The sequence below is a fragment of the Orcinus orca genome, chromosome 10 (genome assembly GCF_937001465.1).
Source record: "Orcinus orca chromosome 10, mOrcOrc1.1, whole genome shotgun sequence".
Taxonomy (NCBI): domain Eukaryota; kingdom Metazoa; phylum Chordata; class Mammalia; order Artiodactyla; family Delphinidae; genus Orcinus; species Orcinus orca.
Window position 1 is genome coordinate 68,631,601 of NC_064568.1, and position 14,238 is coordinate 68,645,838.

The window sequence follows — 14,238 nt, forward strand, 5'->3', positions numbered from 1 at the left end:
CAGAGGAGCAGTAAGTCATCCTGGGCACATGGCCTGTGTGGCATTTAGGCTGCCCCAAGAGCCCCGCGTTGGTGGCCACAGATCCTGGTCCCTCTCATTGGTTTGGTGCCGATACCCCAGGGTGGTAGGATCTCCTTGCTTATTGCTCCAGAGCAGGGGTTAGGCCCATGAGGGTGCAGCTGTGTGTGAGACAGTGTCTCCAACCTGAGCAGGGCCTGGCACTAATGCTCAGTAAATACCTGTTGAGAGATGAGTGATCAGATGCAGTAAAGTCACCCACGGAATAATCTGATCATGTTACTCACCTCTCTCACCTCCTCAGTGGCTCCCTGATTCACTCAGAGTAATGCTGAAGGCCTTTCTGTGGCCTGCAAGGCCCTGCACATTCCAGATTCTTTACCCCAACCCCATCTCCTGCATTCTCCCCTCCTTAATGCAGCTTCAACCACACTGGCCTCCTTAATGTTCTTCAAACACACCTCAGGGCCTTTGCACTTGCTGCTCCTTCTCCTTGGAGCCCTTGTGCCTCAGATATCAGCATGCCTCCCCCTCTCATTTCCTCGGGGCTCATCTAACTGTCATCTCCTCAGAAGGGCCCTCCTTCCCTGACCACCTCATCTAAAATATCACCCTGTCATTCTCTATCCTCTTCTTCTCTTATTTTTCTTTGTGACTCTTATCGCCACCAGAAATTACATTATTTACCTATTATGTGCTTACTGTGTTTCCCCTGTCCTATTTGTGTGTCTGTTGTAAGTTCCATGTGGAGACAGGGCCTATGTTTTGTTCATTGCTGCATCCTCAGTGCCTAGCATAGACCCTGGCACACAGTAGTTGCTCAGTACATTTTTTTGAACAAAAGGATGGAAGAAAGAGAGAGGAGAACCTGAACTCTGTCACATAGCAACATCTGTGCTATTTTTCACAGGAGAAAGGAAAACAAGGAACTTTAGTAAAAGAACCAAATTTACTTCAGTTTAAGGCAAATTCCACACAGAGACTGTCTTAGAGACAGGCACAGGACCAGACAGCATAGAAACACCACCATCATGCATGACAGGAAGGGAAGCAGTGTCTGGCAACAGACGGGGTGGGGCCTGGTCTCCACCCAGGAACGGGAGGTTCAGTGGGCTGAGGAGCCCCATGCGGCAGGAGGGACTGGCATGCATGACCATGTGGGTAAAGGCTGGGCAGCTGGGTGGGCCCAGGGGTGAGATCATCTTTCTCACCTTTCCCACAGCAGGGGCAAGGGCTCAGGCTCAGATGCCAGAGCCCAAGGCTGAAGGATAAGGGTGGATTTAGGGTGATGGGATGGAACAGGGTGACCCTAAAACCAAGACGGCCTTAAGGGGTTGCACTGGTGAGGAGTGGGATGGGGGAAGCGGGGTGTGGGATGATTGTGGACTCTCAGGGTATCAGAGCTGAAGGTAAACCCAGGGCCATCTGGTCAACCCTCTTGCCTTACAGATGTGGAAACTGAGACCCAGAAGGTAGAAAGGACTTGTTCAGGTTCCCACAGCCGGCAATGGCTGGAGGCAGGACTTGAACCCAGGACTCCCATCCCCTATCCCCATAGGATAGAGGGGCAGTGTGGGAGTGCTGGAGCTGGGCTGCTTCTTGCCCAGGCCTCCAGGTGGGCAGCAGAAGATGGTGCCCCAAGGACCCTGGGCAGTCTCCGGGGAGAAAGGGGGATTCCTGGAGCCAGGAGCCAACTGTGGAGGTACCTACGGGCTCAGACCAGGGAGAGGCCTGTGGATCTGTGTTCTAGAACCAGCGTCATACTGGGCTTGAGAGGCACCAGAAACGACTCTGTGCCTGAAAAGTCTCCATTCCTTGCCCACCATGTGGCCTCCATCTACTATCACAGCATCCCCTTCATGGGTCTGTAGGACTCCCACTTCATGCAAGGGTCCCAAGGAGGGGTCACATGTTTAGGCACTCCTGCAAACCCAGCAGCCTCACAGGGTTCACTGGAAATGGGACAGGATAGATACTGGGTGGGGGTCAGGGGCCAGGTATAGGAGTAGACACCACAGGAGGAGGGGAGGGAGAAGGGGGCCTGGAGGTGGGAGGCTTAGCCCAGGCTTCAGGGTGATATAAGAGCAGATGGGATTACCCAGGTAATAGCTCAGGTGGGCTGAGCGGGACCCCAGTCGTCCTGATTAACATCTTCCTGGCTGGTCCAGAACCAGGTGTCAATGAAAGGAGAGAAGAGCAGGGGCCCAAATCCCCACCTCCACCACCGTACCCCCAAACTCTAGGGGCTTGGGCAGTATGGGAAGGAGTCTCCAGAAGCCCCACCCCCTGTGGGCCTCCCAGGCACACGTGTTCCAAAGGCTGGGCAGGATGGTCTGTAGCTGGGTCTGGGTACCCCGCCTCCCTTTCTACTGGCCTAAGCCCCAGCCATCTGAGAAGACAAGGCTCAGATGTGCGTGTGCAGGGGGGACGCAGGGGGCGTGCGGGTGGGGGACTGCGGGGGCGAGCGCTCTGGGGCCGCGGGCAGGGTGCGAGGGCGGATGCCCTGCGCCTTCATGTAGGACACCAGCTGGTCAGGAATCTCAGCCAGTACATCGCGGGCCAGGCGCGCCATGCTTAGCACGTGGTTGCCCGTGCGGTCCACATAGTCCCTGAAGGGCACAAACTGTCCAGTAGGGGAGGCAGGGTCAGGCGAGGTCTCCCTCTGGACACCAGTCCCCCAAATCTCCAGGTCTGGGATCCTGTCCCACTCCTCCCCAGCCTCTGCCCACTTCACTCAAGCCCTCCCCGTCATGGTGAATTCTCTGAGGGACTGTATCATAGTCCCTGTTCTGTCATTCACTCAACAAATAACTTACTGCACACCTATTCATGCCAGGAAACAATACAACACTGAACAAGATCCCTTCATCTCTGCAGTCTTGGCACCAAGCACAGGCATTTAGCAGGCACTCAGGAAATGCTGAAGGAATCCCCTGGCTTCTGGAAAATGGGCCCTGCGGGTCTCCTCCCACCTCTCCTGCAGGGTGCTCTCTGTCTCTGCTTCTGCTCTTCCCTTTCTGGGCCAACACCTACAGTCGGGCCCCTCTGGCTTTATCCCAGGAGATGTCTGCCCCCCTTCCCAGTGCCTCAGGCTCACTCCTGCCTCCAGGCCTTTGCATACACAGGTCCCACCTCCCAGACTGCCCTTGCTCCAGTTTCTAGCTCCCTGTCTTTGGTCTCCACACCTGGAATGGCCCCTCCCCCTTAATTTTTTTAATGGGGGAGGGGGTGGTATGGAGAATGTTGGGTTTTTTATTCTGAATCTCCTAAGCACTAGGGACTCCGTGTGCAAGAGATTCACAAGGGATGTGCTTACTGACGTGCATTCTGAGGCTTGACTGGACTGGGATTCCCTGAGGACAAAGACCTGTCTGCTCGTTACATTTGCCATCCTACATGGAGACGTTGGTATTGATTCAATCAACCAAGCAACATTCGTTCTTGGAAAGGGCTGCAGCAACACTAAAGACACCCCCCCCCCCCCCCGCTTCATGGGGTTTGCCGTCTCACTTAGGAAGGCGGCCCAGCAGAAAATAACAGAAGGCACAAGTAATTAGGCCTCTGTGCTCTACAGGAGACCCTGGAGGCCTGGGGCTTAGGGAGGGCATGGCAGAGCATTCCAGTCAGGGCAACACAGTGTTAGGGGTGAGTCTCAGACGTGGTAGAGGTGGGTCCAGCCCTAAGACTGACTCCTGTTTCCTTCTGTGTGGCCAAGCCATTCTAGGGATCCCAGTGCCTCCTTCCAGGGCCCCTTTCCAGAGAAGCCCCTAGAAGGGGGAGTTAGGTCAGCCTGCCTAGAGGGGCTCTTGCATTTTCTGTGGGGCAGGCAGGGTCTGGGCTTCACCTGGACAATGTCCCGCTCGGCCAGCTTTCCCCGGGAGGAGATCCGCACGTCATCACCATCCAGCTCCACCATGGCTGTGGGGGGGAGGGGCAAAGGCATGGGGTGGGGGGACTAATTGGTGGGCACCTGGGCCTGGCAGGACAGAGACCGCCAGCCCAGACCCCCACGTTAGAGATGAGAAAACCGAGGCCAGGAGATAGGAGGAGCCCAATCACATGAGTCTCTGACTTCTAGCCCATGGTGCCACTCCCCCACCCTCCACAGGCTCCCAGGGTGGAGCAGGGAGGAGTGACTTGGGGCCTCCTCCCCACAGCCTTGGTGTGTGGGTGTGCGGTACACACCTTGACACACCCCTCCCTGTGCAAACAAACGCACACTCACACCCTGCCTGCTCATCCAGATAGCTGCACACACCCCAGTGTGAGCTCTCACTCTTTTGGGAGGGGACATTTCCAAGGGCCTGAAGCCTCTGGGGGGAACATCTAGGGGGGTGGGGACTCACCATCAAACTCTGCCTGGCCCACGCCGATGATGATGATAGACATGGGGAGTTTGGCAGCCTGGGAGACAACATGGGAGGTAGGCGGGGTGGTACCCAGCCGAGGCGCCAGTTACAAGAAACGGGAGATCACAGGTAAGGACAGGAAGGGGTGAGTCGAAAGAAGAAAGGCAGGAGGACAGGGAGGAAATGGAAGACAGAAGGATGGAGACACACAGAGAAACACAGAAAAGGGGGAGGAGGAAGGAGAGAGGATAGCCAAGGATACAGGGATACCAGAGAGGAAGAGGGGGTGGAGAGGGCAGGAGGGAGAGGGGGAAATGGGTCATAGGTTTGCTTCTGCAAGACACTCCTGTCCCCTCTTCTGCCTCTGGACCTCCGTCATGTGGGACAGCTTTTACGTGGGCCCAGAGGGAGGGCCAGCTGTGGCTGGGGCCCCTATATAGGGAGACGACCCGGTAGGGAGAGCCATGTTCCTGGGCCTCCCGCTCCTTGGACCTCCCTCCTCTTCTACCTGGCCAAGCCAGGCTGGGGTTTGGGGCAGCAGCCCTAGAGATGGGTTAATGAGGGCACCATGGGAGTCTGGATGGAGTGGACCATCCAGTGTGATGAAGAGGTAGGTAGAGAGCTCGCCAGCCAGATCCTTTATCAGCCGGAACACCCTCCACCCCCAAAACCCTACTGCTGGCCCTCTAGGCTCTACAGCAAGAAGCCAGGAGTGGTCCCAAAGAGGGCAGGGAGAGGAGAAGTCATGCCCCAAGGGTTTCCCTAAAGGAGGGGGGTAGGTGCACCCCCAGGTTTCCCCATGCTCCATCCCCATCCCTGCTCACATTGACGATAGCCTCCTTGGTCTGTGCCATGTCTGAAATGACCCCATCCGTGATGATGAGCAGCACCGAGTACTGGGAGCCGTCCTGCACCTCGGCCGCATTCCTGGGGCAGGGTGGGGTCAGAGGTCTGTCTGGTGGGACGCTGGGCATGTCATCCCCCCAACACAAGGACCCTTAACACTGGTGGGGACAGCTCTTCGGTGGGAGGGGGTCTCTTTAGGGTCAGGCCTCTCTGAAAAGCAAATCAGTGGGAAGGGACACTCCCTCCCGCCTTCCCGGGAGGACAGTGGTAGAAGGAAGCACCTTGCAAGCTGTGGGGATGGTCCAGTGACCGCCACACTCACCTGGCCACATGGGTGACCACGGGGGCGAAGTTGGTGGGGCCGTAGAGCTGCACCGTGCGCAGGCTGTGGTGGTAGGCCTCCAGGATGCCATCGATGCCACAGCATGAGGGGTTCTCCTGGTTGCCGTTCTGGGGGCACAGAGGGCAAGGAGGCTGAGCCCAGGAAGGAAGGAGGGATGGGAAGGAGGAAAGCTGGCTGGTCTGTGGGGGCAGAGCCAGGGTTGGGGAGGTCAACAGGCCTGGGCTCTCCTAGACTCTTCTCTGGTGGGGCTTCGGGGGCTCGGGGCAGGGGAGGGAGCACTCAGGGCCCACCGTGAAGGGCAGCACATGCTCTAGGTGAGCAGGGTCCAGACCTGCTCCTTGCCCTACTCCCTGTACCTGCTCAGACAGCATCCCCCTGACCCCCAGAGCCCTGGATGCCTAGGGAACCTCAGGCAAACCCACCACCCCCTAAAATGACTGCAGAGTCTGAGCTGCTCTGGAAGGGCCAGCAGCTGCTCCATCCTCCTGTGTCCTGTGCCCAGCACAGTGCCTGGCACCCTACGGGCATGGGAGGGACATTTGCTGTGAGTGATCCAGCAACCAACTGAGTGTCCCCAGCTCATGGGAGGGAGGGAAAGGAGGTGGCCTGAGGAGCCATCTCTACAGGGCCCCCATTTCAGACCAACCCAGGGAACTCCCGGAACTACCCACAGTTGTCCATACCCAATCCACAACCTTTTAGCCTCATTTCTGGGGCCTTGGGGAATAGTTCAGCCACATCCCCACTCCACCTCCACCTGGGTCTTGTTAGGAAAAGGAGGGCAGAGCCCACTGTGGACGGCTTCAGACTTGGAGGGGACGTGCTCGTGACTGAGGTGGGGAGTGGGTTTCTGGAAGCTCTGACACAAGCTCCCCTACATCCAGCAGGCAGCCTACCTCTGCAAAGACTGCACCTCAAGTCCCTAGGCGGGCAGGATGGGAATGCCCCCCACCCCAGGCCCGTCACCACACCCCCAGCCTGGTCAGCCCTCAGCCCTTCCTCCCAGGACCTCCTACCAGCGGGAACTCATGGGATACCCTGCCGTCAGGGGGTAGTTTGGCCCCAAAGCCAAGGGCGGGGAACATCTTGTCACTGTCGTAGTGCTGGATGATCTCCCCGACGGCGGTCAGTGCAAGTGCGTAGGCGTTCAGCTGGTAGGGGCTCATATAGTGCAGGGAAGTGGACTGCGAGGGGTTCCCTGCAAGACAGGGCATGGGGACATTTGCCGGCCTGGACACTCCAAGCCACCAGGCTCAGAACGCGGTGTCCAAGGGAACCCCTTTCTTTCTCTCTTACCACACATTCAATCCTTTAGCAAATCATGGCTGCTAAACCCTCAGAATACATCCAGAATCCCACCTATACTTCTCCCCTCCTCCATGATACCACCCTCTTGCTCATAGGACTGCAGCAGCCCGATCTCCGTCTTTCCACCCTTGTGTCCATACTCAGCATACCAGCCAGAGTGAGTCTATGTCAAAACTCAGGCAGCTAATCACACCTCTTCTCCGCTCAAAATGCCCCAGTGCTCCCGTCTCACCAGGAATTAAATCTGAAGTCCTTACAAGGGCCCACAAAACCCCACTTGATCTGGCCTGCAGTTACCTCTCTCCTCATCTTCTACCATCCTGTCATTCACTCAGTTCTGGTCTCTCACCATTCCCACCTCAGGGCCTCGGCAAAGGCTGTTTCTTCTGCTCTGGGACGCTTTTCCACAGATGTGCACATGGCTTGCTCCCTCACCTCTTGAGGTCTGCTGTGGTCTTCCCCGAGCAGCCTATTGAAAGTTACAGCCTCCTCCATACTCCCTATCCCTCTTCCTGACTTGTTTTTCTCCACAGCCCTTGTCACCACTAATATTGTCCGTATTTTAGTTACTCGTTTATTAACAAGGGCAGTACAGCAAAGACAGCCAAGTATTAATCCTTTCTGCCTCCTACTAGCTGTGTGATCCTGCATAAGTTTCTTAACCACTCAGCCTCAGTCTCCTCATCTGTAGAATGGGGGTAATAACAGTCCCCACCTCACAGAACTGTTGTGAGGATTAAACAGATGTTATTATAACTCTCCTCACTGTTATGAATGCTACGGCCCCTCCCAGCTCTGACATCCCACCACTCTGTGATGGGAGGGCCCGCAGCCATGAGGGGGGGTTTCTGACACACCTGTGGAGTACGAGACCTGGGCATCTTCTGATTGGCACAAAAATGAGCATTGAGCACTGCTAATGGGGGTCCAGAGTCCAAGGAAGGTTGTGATGTTTCTAACAGTGTAAAGTTTGGCATTGATTGCTCCCGGCCACTTGGTCACGCCCGCCACTGGAGAATGTCAGAGGAGGAAGGAAGCCCGAGCAAGGGTGAGGATCGGAGCTCCTGGGCATTCCTGCCTCCCTGAGGACCACAAGGCTCAGTCTTGCCTCTGGCTCTCCCCTCCAGCTTGTGGGGTGAACTGCACAGGGGCTGTGCAATCTGATCCTGTGAGGAAATACCGCTGCTCCAGGGCTCTCCATGGGCCCAGAGAAGCTGTCCTATTGCCCTAGGGAGAGTGGGTATCCTCATGGGCAAGGCTGTGGCTCAGGGTATGTAGGCCCAGAGGCCAGATTTGTTAGTGACCATGATCCAATCTGGGGGTACCTTCGCCACCTTGGCTGCATCTTTGGTCCTCTAGGCCTAAGTTCCTCCTCTTCGGTGAGGATGAGGCCAGAGGGTATGGGAGATCTGCTCCCAGCTAGGGCCAACTACCACAGCCCTGAAAAGCCCTCCCCTTTCCAGGCCCCCAGCCCCCATTCAGCTCCTCTGCCCATGCCCCCACTCACCATTGGAGGCTGTGAAATCGATGGCCACCGTGAAGTTGATCTGGGTCCTAGAAGAGGAAGAACAGCAGGAGAGTAACCTGGACAAAGGCAGGCCTGTACTGGACAGGGAGCGAGAAACCTGGCTTCCACCCCAGCCCCACTGCTTGTCAGGTATGTATGTGAAGTCACTCATCTCCAGTTCTGGAAAACCGGGATAGTATCATCAGCTACACCCTCCCCCAAAGGGCTGTTGTCAGCATCAAAAGAGTTAGGCAGTGTGACAGCTCTCTGAAGATGATTATGTTCTGCTGGGCACATGGCTGTGATTTCTTATTTCCTCTCCAAACCCTGCCCCTGAGTCCACCTGAGGCCAGTGAAGTAGGGTTTCCCTGTGTTCCTGGCGCAAATTTGGAGTCAGATTCAGGGTTAAAACTTATTTGGCAAAAAAGAAAGACAAAAAGGCATTGCGCATCTCCTGAGGGAAGAACAAATGAAGCTGTCTTGCCAAAAAACTGAACTGGAATCTAAGAGCTTCCAGAACTATCTACTGGTTGTTTACAGGAAACGCAGGGGATAGAGGAATATGTTAAATGACACCATGGGGGATGCGGCCAGTAAAAGCCAGTCTGTGGGTCTGTGGGAAATTCTGTAGGAGCGCTACTGGAAGAGCACCCACGGACCAGCAGAATCAGGATCACCTGGGAATCTGTGAGGAGTCTCAGGCCCCCCGTGGACCTACTGAATCCAAATCCCTTGGTGCGGTGCAGGAATCTCTTTTAGCAAATCCTTCAGGTGCTTGGGGGAATCACAAGATGAAAAGATAATTAGGAATTCCCTGGCAGTCCAGTGATTAGGACTGGGCACTTTTATTGCGGTGGCAACTAATCCCGTGCGCCACAACTACTGAGCCTGTGCTCTAGAGCCCGTGAGCCACAACTACTGAAGCCCACACGCCTAGAGCCGTGCTCTGCAGCAAAGGGAAGCCACCACAATGAGAAGCCTGCGCACTGCAACAAAGAGTAGCCCCACTCACCACGACTAGAGAAAGCCCGCGCGCAGCAGCGGAGACCCAATGCAGCCAAAAATAAATAAATAAATTTATTTTTTTTAAAAAAAAGATGAGGCAGGGCTCACCTCACCTGCATTTAGAAGATGGTCCCTATCAGAAAGCACAGCCCTCTTTCCACTTCATCACAGCTGAGCTGCTGCTCAGGGACCCTTCAATCTCCAGGAAACGTGAAGGACATGGTTAGCAGGAGACCCCACCCAGGGTCTGCTGGCCAGAGACAGTCCTCCCCACACTCTTTCCCCCTCGTCCACTGCCTGGGGACAGAGCATTCAGTAGACTCCAAGCTCTGAGGAAGAAGGAGCCACAAGATGACAAGAGGTGGTTCTGGCCTGCAGGACTACAGCTGAGGGACATTGTTGGCCTGGCTCTTCCAAATAAAGGGTGAGGGGAGAGTCAGGCTTTTTTTTTACTCCTTAAGCAAAAACCCTGCTCTGGGTTCTGAAACAGTTCAGAGAAGGAAGGGACTGGATAGCAGCTACTTCTGTGGAAAAGGTACTCCTTGCAGGCTGCTCAGCAACTAGCTCCATCTTGGACTCTGACGTGGGGGCAGAGGAACCCACAGCCTTCCTCCTGGTCCAGGGGGGCGGGGCAGGGAGGCCAGGCAGCAGAGAATCCCTAGACAGAGGCCTCCATCAGCTGCCTGCCTGGACACACACATCGGCCTCTGACTCAGGTTCTCCAGAGTGTGAAGACAGCAAAGGACGAAAGCCAGGGCTTGCCTCTGTGAGCTCCTTCTCAATGAGACAGCACCCAGCCCTTCAACTCATCCATCTCTATCACACCTCACCTGGGAGCTGCGAGGTGGGTTCATTACTATGGAAGAAATGCAGCATGTGGTGACGGAAAGAACCCTGCTACCGACTAAGTGCTGGGACCTTGGACACGTCATGTAAAATGGAGATGATCATCTTCACCCAGCCCACTGTGTTCTGTAAATTGGGGGCACTATGCAAATGAGAAGGATAAACAGGATGAGGATTGTTTGAAAATTACCATGGAATATAAGGGGTGGTTGCTTAATAGATGGAGAGCAGATAGAGCAGTTTTTTTTTTTTTTTTTTTTTTTTGATAGAGCAGTTTTGATGGGGGAAGGGAGCCAGGGCAGGGCCTGGAGAAGGCATGGAGGAGGGAGGAGGGGCAGGAAAGCCTGTGGGTGACTGCAGGAAGGTCATGTGCTCAGGGGGTAGGAGGAGAGCTCGAGACCTGGGCGCTGCAGGCTCAAGGCAGCAGTGAGCCTTGTCATGAGAAAGTAAGTGTGGCTTCCCAGGGCCTGACTTTTCCCTCTGCCCCAGAGAACCAGGCGGCCAAGAGCCCGCTTGGCTGGGATAAGCCTTTGGCAACCGCCCTGCCTGTCTCCTTTCCAGACAGGTGTAATCACTCACCTGGCTGCACCTGTGGGCTCGGCTACCCACACCCGGCCCTGGCACCTGTCCTGGCAGGGAGCGTGCTGGGTAGGACCTCACCTTGGAGTCAGGCTCTCTTTCCATGAGCTGTTGGCTGGAGCCACCAGGCTTCTCTGCCTGCCTGGATGCCGACCCTTCTGGTTCTTTCTGCTCCTTAAACTTGTGTTTGACCATCCCTGGCTCATTTCCCAGTTCCTCCTGCCCTTTGTAGGTCTCTAATGACACTGGGAAAGTTAATCACTGCCCGCCCCCACCAGAGAGACCATCGGTATCAGAAGCTCAGAGCAGGAAGGAACCTTAGAATTCACTTAATTCCAACTCTCTGTGCAGAGAAGACTGATGCCCAGGGAGGGTGAGTGATGTGCCCAAAGTAACCCAGCAAATTCAAGGCAAAGAGGGGCCTAGGGCCTGGGCCTCCTGCCTCCTAGACCGGGGCTCTTTCCACCTCCCTAAGCCCATTTCTCTTTGTCATGGAGTCCCTACCACCTGCAGGTCCCATCTCCGTACAGGGACCTCACGGGACCCAGGCTGGCCTCCGCGGCTCAGTAGTGCCCTCTGCAGCCACTCGGGATCAGGGGCATGCAGGGCTCTGCGTGAGTTGTCTGAGGGTCTGCTCAGAGCCCACGATCGCGGGCTTCGGCCATGGCCTTGAAGAGGCCAGGTGGGGCCAGAGCTGCTCATGTCGATGTGCGGGGCCCCTTCCCGCTCCCTGAGGCCGAAGAAACCAGGCTGCATCTCTTCTCACCCTCCTTTGATGTAGTCAAGAAATGTGCACTCTGACTCCACAGCAAAAGAAAGCAGTGTGACCTTGAAAACAAAAAGACGCTTGGTCAGCGGGGAGCACTAGGCAGAGGGAGAGCATTGCTGACAGCTACGGAGCACCCAGTACGTGCCAGCATTTGCCTGCTTCATTGCAAACAGTGCCCACAACAACTCTGTGAGGTACTATTATTATCTCCATTCTACAAGCAAGGAAACTGAGGCTCAAAGAAGCGATGCGGTGTGTCCAAGGACACTACCAGGACACGGCCGAGTGAGATGGGAACCCAGGTCCGTCTGGAACCAGACCCTGTGCTCTGACCTTGATGCCAAACTGCATCTTTGGAAGGGCCCTGTCTCTGTCACTGGAGTACAGGGGCTCAAGCCAAGGAATCGAGTTTCCCCTGAGTGGACACGGGTGTGGAGTGTGGAGGGAGACGGGGGTCTTCCTGATATAGGACTGAGATCTGTCAATGCTGACAAGCTCCATGCTTCCATGTTCCGCTAACAGTTAATCCTGAAATGTGTCTCTTTGGTCTGCAATTGTTTTAAATCTTACTTGTCCCACCTCATCCCTCTAGCATCTTGATCCCTACCCTCTCAGACACAAGACCCTCCTGCTAAACAGCCTGTCCTTTCCCTGGAGGTAACTGAGCATCTGGGGCCCCCTCTCCCAAGCAGAGGTCTCTTGATCTATGCCCCTGGCAGTTCTCTGGCAACAGCTTTCCAAAGACAGGTAGCTACCTGGCAGCTCTTTATGAAAATGATTTAGGATGGTGGAAACAAGTGAAAAGGTTGGCAGCTAAAATCAATTCAATGAGGGAAGATTGGGGCAGGGAACCTTTTACCTGTGTCAGACAACTCCACTCTAGGATTTGGGGTGGCCCCTACTGGTACAGATTCAGTCATCTTTATCAACTCAGTGGGAGGCCAGGTAGTGCCTCTGCTTGACAAAGGGGACCAGCCATTAGCCCGAATATTGGGAGGGTCTGTGAGTACTGAGCTGGGCCTTGGAGACCCCCACTCGCTGTGGTTACAGTGTTAGGCACCTGAATGGACAAAGCCTCCTTTCTCTAGGAATGGACTATGACAGTGGCCTCTACTCTGACTGTGGTCACTAGACTCCCTGGGAAGCTTTTAAAACATCTTGCAGCTGGAGTGAGGACCCCAAACCAATAATATGAGGATTTCTGGGATAGGGCTCCAGCCCTGGATTTTTTTTTTTTTTTTAGCTCCTCACATGAGTCTAACCTGCAGCCAGAGTTGAACCCTGCTCCAGGCACTGGGATGAAGTAATTGCCTAACTTGCCTGGCCATATGGATTGACCCAGGGACTTGGTACTCAAAGTATAGTCCCCGAACAACAGCATCAGAATCACCTTGATGCTGAGTAGAAATGCAGATTCTTGGCATTTTAACAAGATCCCCAGGAGACTCTGCACATAGTAAGTAAGGTATGAGAAGCACAAAATACAGATTCCTGGGGTCCAGCCTGGCTTTCCTAAAATGGAACCCCAGGGAACTGGCCTGGGCATCTGTATTTTAACAAGCATCCTGGACCCTGAGTGATTTTTTTATGGTAAAGATTAGGAAATACTGGAGCAAGGGAAAGTCAGGAGACCTCAGCCCAGTCCTGCTCTGTCCCTAACTCACTGTGTGACCTGAGACAAATCACATCTCCTCTCTGGGCCTCAGTCTCTTTATCTCTAAAGTAAGAAAGCTGGATGAGATCAGTGGTTTTCAACCTTTTTTTTTTCAGCTGTACATCTAATATTTCTTAGCTGGGGAACGTGTTGCCTCTCCTAGGGGCATCTGGGAATGTGACGGAGAGTTTTGGGGTCTCATGATGACTGGGGCTCTATTGCTAGCTATGGGCTGAGGCCAGGGGTGCTAAGCATCCCACCATGTATGGGGAAGTCCTGTGAGACAAAGAATTATTCTTCCCCAAATACTGATAGCATCCCCACTGAGAAACACTGCAGCTTCAGACAAAAGAACTATCACTCCAAGCCTGCGTGTGAAACAATTACAATCAGAGAAGCAGTGGTCAGCCCCCTCTGAAGGAGCAGAGTACTTTGCAGTTTACAGTCCTGCATCTCCCATGTGTCTGCCACAGCCACCCTGTGCATTAAGCAGGGGAGGGATGATGTATTAGCCCCATTTTACAGATGGAGAAAATAAGGTTCCTTGGAGGAACGCTGGAGTTCCCTGTCTGTGACCTCTTCTAGTCTGGAGTTGCAGTTGGCCTGACTCAAATGGCTACATCTGGCTGTATTAGGTGATGGGGCTGTGGCCCTCTAGAGTGGGAGGGACACGAAGGGTACAGACTTGGGTGCGTTTGCACTGCAAAGACATTGGTTTGTTCTATAAATGCACTGGTGGACTCCACCTCAGGGCCTTTGCACATGCTGATCCCTACAGCTAGAATTCTTTTTCCTCAATATCCTCAATACTTGCTCCTTCACCTTCTTTAAATCTCTGCTCAAATGTAACCTTCTCAGAGAAGCTTTCCTTGACTACTCTAAATAAAATAGTAGTTTCATCTCTTGCATTCCCTATCCATTTACCTCACCCTACTTCCTCCCACAGCAATCACAACCACCTGACACACACAGGTATTTGTGTGTATATTGGTGTTGTCTCCCCCCCACTAGACA

The 14,238-nt window shown here is 54.5% G+C and overlaps 1 protein-coding gene across 11 annotated transcripts in view; it reads right to left on the reverse strand.

The window, feature by feature from the left end:
• Nucleotides 1-948: 948 nt before the first annotated feature.
• The window catches only part of CPNE5 (copine 5), a 106,753-nt gene continuing 93,463 nt past the window's right edge, over nucleotides 949-14,238 (reverse strand). For 6 of the 11 annotated variants that reach the window (XM_033424123.2, XM_033424121.2, XM_004267662.3 and 3 more), the window contains 8 exons: nucleotides 11,568-11,629; nucleotides 8,372-8,418; nucleotides 6,573-6,754; nucleotides 5,536-5,663; nucleotides 5,192-5,294; nucleotides 4,365-4,422; nucleotides 3,863-3,936; nucleotides 949-2,641 (listed from right to left, as the gene is read on the reverse strand). In XM_033424123.2, the coding sequence (XP_033280014.1) occupies nucleotides 2,423-2,641; nucleotides 3,863-3,936; nucleotides 4,365-4,422; nucleotides 5,192-5,294; nucleotides 5,536-5,663; nucleotides 6,573-6,754; nucleotides 8,372-8,418; nucleotides 11,568-11,629 (873 nt within the window). In that variant the 3' untranslated portion in view covers nucleotides 949-2,422. Of the gene's footprint in view, nucleotides 2,642-3,862; nucleotides 3,937-4,364; nucleotides 4,423-5,191; nucleotides 5,295-5,535; nucleotides 5,664-6,572; nucleotides 6,755-8,371; nucleotides 10,461-11,567; nucleotides 11,630-14,238 lie in introns of those variants that run through there. The other 5 variants (XM_049715534.1, XM_049715533.1, XM_049715532.1 and 2 more) reach the window with 5 other exon arrangements.